Below are 8111 nucleotides of genomic sequence, written 5' to 3' on the forward strand. Positions count from 1 at the left end.
ACTAAAACAAATACGCTGGCTGACAAGCAAAAAAAATTGCTGGCATTGATTGATTGAAAACATCTTTATTTACTGAATATTCGTAGAACATGTGAGTGGCCCACCTAACTCGGTAGTCCACTGGTTATTGCGGCAGTGCTGGCCCTCCCCACCAGCCAGTGCTGACGGTCACGATCACCGCTGAGCAGAATAGCCTCCTACTGTTCCTTCAGTGTGGGAAGCCTGCTATATAAAGAACGCAAGGCCTCACAGTTTTTCATTTCCTTTCTTTTTACTATTGATTTACTGCTTAAAAACAAAAGTGCGCCTGTGTTATAAGTGCTCATGCAGTAAAACATGACTTGAGGCACGAAACACCAGCTCTGGGTCTTTTTTTTAGTTTTGCGGTTGGTGGCAGTCTCAAAGCTCGCGGCAAAAATAACGCATATAGTGGTCCATGGACCTCAACTTTACCTGCTTCGGAAAGCAAGAATCAGCGTGAGCGATGCTTTCTTGCTGTGCGCAATGCTCCGGTGGCTCGCTCTGACCCATGGATGGATGGATGGATACGGCTGAACCCTTTAAATCGGGCGGCGGCTCAAGCCACCTAGCCATGACTTATAAAATTTTACTCTTGTCTTGATTTTAGCCACCAATCAGATAACCTTCGCTTGGTTACTTCTACCCGCTTAAAATCTACTTTCCCTTCACTGTCCTTAAACCCCAATGCCTTGGATAAATCAGCCCCGCTGCTTTCCACTGCAGGGTGAAGCCCTTTACAGAAAAGTATCAAGTGTTCAGCCGTTTCCTCCTCCTCTCCGCACGCAATGCACAAAGTGTCTATCTCATGGTACCTGACTCTATACGTCTTAGTCCGCAAAACTCCAGTCCTGGCCTCAAACAACAAAGAGCTTCCCCTACAATTATCATAGATATTTTCTTTGACAATTTCCTGTTTAAAGGTCCGGTATGTTCCCAGTGCCGATTTCGTCAGCATCCCTGTTTCCCACAGAACTCTGTTTCTTTAAACTTTTTCTTAACCGATAATTGCTGATTTGCCCCCTTAATGCTGTCCAGATATTTGCTTGTCAATTTTCTAGTTCGCTTTCTCCATTTCGTGTCAACATTCCTTATATACAGCTATCTGAAAACTTTCCTAGCCCACTGCTTTTCCCCCATTTTCTACATCGCTCCTCAAATGCTATCTTACTGCTAGCTTCTCTGCTCTCGAACGACGCCCATCGCATATCACCCTGTACCCCTTGATTTGGTGTATTGTGATGTGCTCCCAAAGCTAGCCTCCCTACGCCACGTTGTTTAATTTCTAACCTTGCTTGAACATCTGGTCTCGTGCACAGGACCGCATTACCGAAAGTCAGGCTAGGAACCATCATTCCTTTCCAGATCCCTCTTACCACTTCATACCTATTGTAATTCCACAGTGCCCTATTTTTCATGACAGCTGCATTCCCACTACCTTTATTCATTACATATTTTTCATGCTCTGTCAGATGTTCAGCGCCGTTATTTATCCACAACCCAAGACACTTGTACTCATCCACTATTTCTAGCGTGGACTCCTGTATTCTATGCTCGCCGTCCTCATCATTAAAGATCATGACTGCAGATTTTTCCTTAATAAACTTGCAACCTAATCTATCTCCCTCTGTACCACATGTCTATCAACTTCTGTAAATCTTACTTGCTGTCAGCCATTAGCACTATATCATCGGTGTATATTAGTCCCGGTAATGACTGTTTAATCGATTCTCCTTGCTTGAAAAAATATAGGTTGAAGCCTAGTCCACTCCTCTCTAGCTTGGTCTACAACCCTTGCAGGTACAACATGAACAACAAAGGAGACAGAGGACGTCCTTGCCTAAGCACCCGCTGTATCTCTACAGGCTCTGATACCTTTTTTTCCTATTTTATAAGCACTCTGGTACCTTTATATATATTTTTTAAAAGATTAATTGCACCACCTTCCACATCCAATGTGCCCAGTGTGTCCCACAGATACTCTTGAATAACGTTGTCGTAGGCTCCCTTAATATCGAGAAATGCTAGCCATAGGGGCCTGTGTTCCTTTTCAGCAATCTCTATACACTGCATCAATGAAAACAGATTGTCCTCGAACCTCCTTTGTTTCCGGAACCCATTTTGTAACTCCCCTAGCACCCCCTCATTCTCCACCTAAGCCTGCAATCTCTCCTTTATAATCTGCATCACCACCCTGTACACCACAGATGTCACTGTTATGGGACGGTACTTACATCAGCTTTGTCCCCCTTTCCCTTATATATAATGTTCATTCTGCTTAATCGCCATTCATCGGGGACTTTCCCATCCACTACCATTTTATTCACTACCTGTATTAATGTTTGCTTGGATTTTGGTCCTAGCTGCTTTATCAACATAATCGAATACCATCTGGTCCTGTTGACGTGCCACTAGGAACCTTCTTCTCTGCCCTTTCCCACTCTCTTTGCTCAAGTGAAGCTATTGCAGTAACCGGTCTATCCTCCTTTGATAAATTGTGTACATTTCTTTCCTTAAATTTTTCTGTCATCCTTGTTCCTATGTGTTTTATCGCTTCATCCCCTTCTATTCGAATACCCTGATCTGTAACAATAAACCTTTGTTCTAGCCTAGTCTTATTACTTATTGCATTTAGATGCTTCCAGAATTTTTTAGCTGCTTTTCTATCCTTTTTATACTTTTGACATCCATTGGGCACCCTTTCTTCTAATTTTCTCATTAATCAAATAGGATGCTTCCCTTCTACACTTTATGAAAGTATCCCATTTTCTGTCTACTTCAACTTCTGGTTCCCCCTCTTCTTGGAATATCTGTGTTCCCTGGACACTTCCTGGCGTTTCTCGATCGCCCTCTTGACCTCCTCATCCCACGAACTCTTGGGTTTGCGTCTTTTCCCTTTTAGCTTTACTCGCACCTTAGCTAGCTCTTGCTCCAGTAATCGAGTTAATTTGGTATAAGTCCATTCTGTTTCACTATCCTCAAAAATTACTTTGTAAATTTGTTTGGCTGCTGCTTCCAATTGCTTTTCTGAGTAAAAATTCCCCTCTCATTGTTCATCTTGCTTCAGTTCTACTTTAGTTTCTCTTCTGAAACTCAACTTGATACACTTGTGGTCACTACCTAGACTTCTGGAACCATGTTCATCTATGCTCATCACCCCTAATCTATTATACATCCTCTGTGACATTAGTGCATAATCTATCGTCGAGTGCAGACTCCCTGCCTCCCATGTTATGAGCCCTTCACACTTCTCGGTACTGTTGCATACAACTAAATGATGCCTGTCACACATGTCCTGCAGCATGCTTCCTGTCGAATTGTTGTACCCATCCAGGTCTTCTATATGGACGTTCATGTCGCCTAATATAATTATCTCGCCCTGTCCTCCTAGCTCATCAATGTCGCTTGCAATACATTCTAACATTTTCCTGTTTTCCTCTTTGGCGTTAGCTCCTGTCCGCAGGTATACCAAGCCAAGGAGTGTTTGCTCCCCTGCCACTTTTCCTTTTAGACATAAATGTTCCTTGCATCCCAGTTTAACCCTATGAAAATTCTTACTTTTATGAATGAACGCTCCAATTCTACCCCCCCCCTTTCTGCTGCCCTATGTTCTATTGCAATATTCCCATGCGTAGTCTGGGTTAAAGGGTGGTTGCTCCACGTCTCTAAGATGCGTTTCCACTAAACCATATACAATTAATTCCTCCTGCCTTAACTGTTCTTCTAGTTCCTCCCATTTCAGTCTATTCCTGCCACCTTGCATGTTAATGAAACATATATCTGAATTAACTTGGCCCTGGCGCTTGCGTCTATTTCTTCTCCAATGGTTCCATCGTCCCTTTGAACTTTGTTCTTCCTTCTCTACACTGGTTCCCTCAGAGCTCTGGGTCCCCCCAAAAAAAGCCGCGCCGCTGTCTTCAGCGCTCCCACGCGGCATCGGTGCGTTTTGGGGGCAGCTTCCGGCGACGTATCATCAATGATGGTTGTCTGCTCCCGCCACTTTACTCAGCACGACTTCTTTTTCCCGGGTGAGTAGTGAAATACTGTTAGCATACTAAAGTTTGCGAGTTCGATACGTGCGTGCAGACGCGGGAGGTGCCAACTGAGAATGATTGCAATTGTGGCGCTTTTGGTGACTCTGGGATTGTTTTGATTGTGTAGCGTGTTTGCCGGGGGGACAATTGAGTAACACCGCCTCAAGCTGCATGTATCCGTTTGTAGATGTTCGGGCCAGCAGCGAAGAACACGGAGCCGAAGAGGCTTTTTCTTCACATAATTCTGGGCGAAGGAGGCGTGCACTGCCCCATTGCTATGGTGTACTAGATTATTATACCAATGCTGGCCGTTGTCCAAACGTGCGGCGAAATTCTGAGCGTACAGATGTGACCAGATTTATTTAGAGCGCTCAAGCAGTGCTGTGCGAAGTAAATGAGGTGAAATTCCAAAGCACATAGCTTGCTCTCGAGCACAGCCGATAAGCTAACTGCACAGGCGCAAAAGCGCCTTTCCCTTAGCGATATATGTCGGGTTTAACATCCCTAAGCGACACATGGGCTGTAAGAGAAGGCAACAAATTAATTTATACCACTCTTTAACGTGGCTCTTCAACGCGCACCCACATGTTACAGCGCATGGATGTTTCTGCATTTTGCCTCACATCGAAATACGGCCGCTGCGATCGGGATCCGACCATGCTGCTTTGGGATCAGTAGTTGAACGCCAAGGCACTGAGCCAACACGGTGGGTTGCCCCTAGCGAAGCAGCTGTGTAAAGTTTTAGCTTAATTTGCTCTGCAACACGCCGCTCGAGTGCTCTGCTCAAGTGAGCCGACCTCTGATCAAAGTTTGACCATCATATAAATCCCAGTAAGGGAGCTGCTTAACTGAGTTCAAAAACTACACAATTCCAAGGCAGCCTGGTAAATGCCCCAATGAATTCGTTAGTTCTGTCCTTGTTGCATTTGAGTTGCCGCATGAGAAAAATTTAGGAAGTATAAACTGTGCAGGCACAATTACGTACCTTGGCCCTAGCAAAGCAGCTGCATTAAAGCTCACTTCATTTACTACACAGTACACTGCTCGAGCCGTCCGGAAAAGATTGCTCATTACTGTATACTTCAAATATATAGCGTTACAAATGGGCTGCAGAAGTCGCAGAGAGTCCGGAGCTAATATCGATGCGATCCAGGGACGTGTCCGGACGGTCCATGGCCTCGGACGCAAAGCACTCAGTAGCATCGGCCAATTGGTCGGCCCACGCGATGGCAGTAGCTCGGAAAAGGTGACGAGGCTCGCTCGTAAAATTAGTAATCAGGAGTTCTGACCGACCGTCACGGAGGTGGACGACACTTCGGGCTGCGCAAATGCCATGTGTCAGCAGCAAGGAAAGGTTGCCCTCGACGACTGCAGGTCCATCACGTAGCCCATCATCGCATTCGATGCTTGCAAAAACACTGGAGCGCGGCGGGATCAAGACACTTTCAGTGGAAATACGAAGGGCGGAGCTGCATTGCCGAACGTCGGAGGTGTCGTCGGCTTCCGCTGTCGAAAACGTAACGGTCCTGTGCCTCAGGTCAATAACAGCGCCATTCTCATGGAGAAAATCTACGCCCAAAATCAGGTCACGAGAACAGTCGAGGAGCACCAGGCAGCTAACTACGGACGTCGAGTCGCTGATCTGGACCCTAGCCATGCACTGTCCAAGCGGAGTAATGATATGGCCCCCCGCCATCCGGATCTGCACGCCAGAGCAAGGGGTTGTATCTTTCTCTGGAAGCGCTGCCAATTTGCCACTGATAATTGAAAACTCCGCTCCTGTGTCCACCAACGCGCTAATGCTGTGACCATCGAGAAGCACGGGTATGTCGAGAGAGAAGCGGTCCTTTAGTTCAGCTGCTGTCGTCGACGTCATCAAAGCTCTATCATCGGATATCTGCGTCGTCTGCATCGTCAGGGGGTCTTTACAGCGTCGATATCCAGCGACCACGCCCCCGGAGGTCGCTGTCCTCAGTTTTCCCAACGAGGGCTGGGCGAGCGGTCCGCCGTCGCTCGCGAGGAGTTCTGCACATTCGGTGAAAACGATGGACGGCGAGGTGACGGTGATCGGGACTGACGGCGCGCCATGGACCACTGAGTTTGATGGGTCAGGTACTCTTCAATCTCATGGGGCCGTTGGCCAAACCAGGGCATTGGCGCATCGGAGGAAAAACCCTGCAGGCCAAGCTCTCGATATCGGCACCGGCGGAACAGGTGACCGGGCTCCCCACAGTGGAAGCACAAACGCCGGTGGTCAGGGCCACGCCAGACGTCCGCTCTGCGCAGGGATTCTCAATCACTCGGGATGCGCTGCTGCCCTGGCTGCACGGAGTGTAGCAGGAAGTCGTGATGGTTGGGAAAAACTGCTGCTGGATTCAAGGCAGGGCGTCGCAGCGCGTCAGCGTAGGTCGGGCGGCAGTAATCTGTCTGGTTGGGCGGTGGAAATGCCGGTGGATTTGGGGTGGGGCGTCTCAGAGCTTCAGCATATGTCGGGCGGCAGTAGTCTGTCTGGGTAGGCTGTGGTTCGGCGTGTAGTAACGGAGGCCTGATAGCTTGCTGCACCTCTTCGCGGATAACGCTCATAAGGGAGCTGGCCGCTGGCTGCGACGTACCACAAATCTTCTCTACCTCCTCACGGACAACAGCGCGGATCATGTCGCGGAGACAGTCGGTATTGGTGTTGAAAACCGGGAGGGACTCCGTAACAGAAGCAGCACCTGACTGGCCGGTCGTACGCGGTGGAACGCTGCTGGAGGACCTGCTCCATCGTGACTGCCTCCGCTAGAAATTCGGCAACAGTGCTGGGGGGGGGGGGGGGGCTGCGCACGAGGCCGGCGAAAAGCTGCTCTTTAACACCATGCATTAGGTGGCGCAGCTTTTTGGCTTCTGACATAGCTGGGTCAGCTTGTCGGAAGAGCCGCGTCATGTCTTCGACGTACATGGTAACAGTTTCGTTGGGCAATTGCATACGGGACTACAAGGCTCGTTCAGCTCACTCCCGACGATCAGCGCTGACATACGCGGCGAGCAGTTGACGTCGGAACTCAGGCCATGACGTGTCCTCACGGTTTTCGTACCACGTACGAGCACAGTCCTCCAGGCTGAAGAAAACGTTCCTCAGCTTGGCGGCGTCATCCCATTGGGTCATCCCATTGGCGGCGACACGTTCAAACTGGAGGAGCCAATCTTCCACGTCCTCCAGTTGAGTCCCGTGAAAGGACTTTGGCAGCCGTGGGTTCTGGAGGGTGTAGTACGCGGTGCCTTGTATGACCGGTTGAGGAGTAGGCGCCGAGGGAGAGTCGAATGGCCTGAGCACAGGAGGCAGTCGGCCAGGCGGCGAGGTTGTCTCCAATAGCCCATGCTCAGGGGGCAGTCCAAGATTTTTGCTGCTGACCCGGTGCACTGGCGTGTCGACAGGGAGAGGTCTGGGGTCCTCGGTGTTCGGAGAGGTGTGCTACATATTCCAGAGCGATTTACCCCGCACCTCCACCACAAAATGTCACAAATGGGCTGCAGAATCAAGAGGCTAGGCACAGGCCGCAAGAAATCAAGCAGTGCACAGCTGCAAAGAGCACGCGCGACTCACTTCTTTGTCCTCAAGGCGCCGCCCGGGGACACCTGGCGGCAATATCAAGCACAAATGGCTGCGCCAAACTCTGTTTACTATTTGCTATCATTTGTATTGAACAAATTTTACTTCAGCAGTATACCGACTCCGACACCTAGGTTGGGGGCAATGTATGGTATGTGGGGTTTAAAAAGGTGCACATGAGCTACGACGGACATCATAAGGGAGGGCTCCGAATAGTTTCTACCACATGGATAGGGGGTAGCCATCTGTATTGTTTTGAGTTAGTCTCTTAAACGCGATTGAAAATTTGTTGTTTCCATGGTCGATGGCCATCATCTCCAATCACCATTTTTCCCACTTGAGAAAAGCCACAAGACATAAAAGTGATTGTTTTATTTCTCAGAGCTCAAGTGCCAACGAAAACGCCCGAAGAAAACAGCTATACCAACAGAGAACCTTCCAAAACTATCAACACACGACGAAAACAA

At 48.7% G+C, this 8111-nt stretch overlaps 1 protein-coding gene across 1 annotated transcript; it reads right to left on the reverse strand.

Annotated features, from left to right (window-relative positions):
* Positions 1-4380: 4380 nt before the first annotated feature.
* Positions 4381-6282, reverse strand: LOC144113457 (uncharacterized). The gene has a single exon (XM_077646540.1). It carries the CDS (start codon positions 5962-5964, stop codon positions 5149-5151), a length of 816 nt encoding a protein of 271 aa, XP_077502666.1. The 5' UTR covers positions 5965-6282; the 3' UTR covers positions 4381-5148.
* Between the last annotated feature and the right edge of the window lie 1829 nt (positions 6283-8111).

Source organism: Amblyomma americanum, chromosome 1 (genome assembly GCF_052857255.1).
Source record: "Amblyomma americanum isolate KBUSLIRL-KWMA chromosome 1, ASM5285725v1, whole genome shotgun sequence".
In the NCBI taxonomy this organism is placed as follows: Eukaryota; Metazoa; Arthropoda; class Arachnida; order Ixodida; family Ixodidae; genus Amblyomma; species Amblyomma americanum.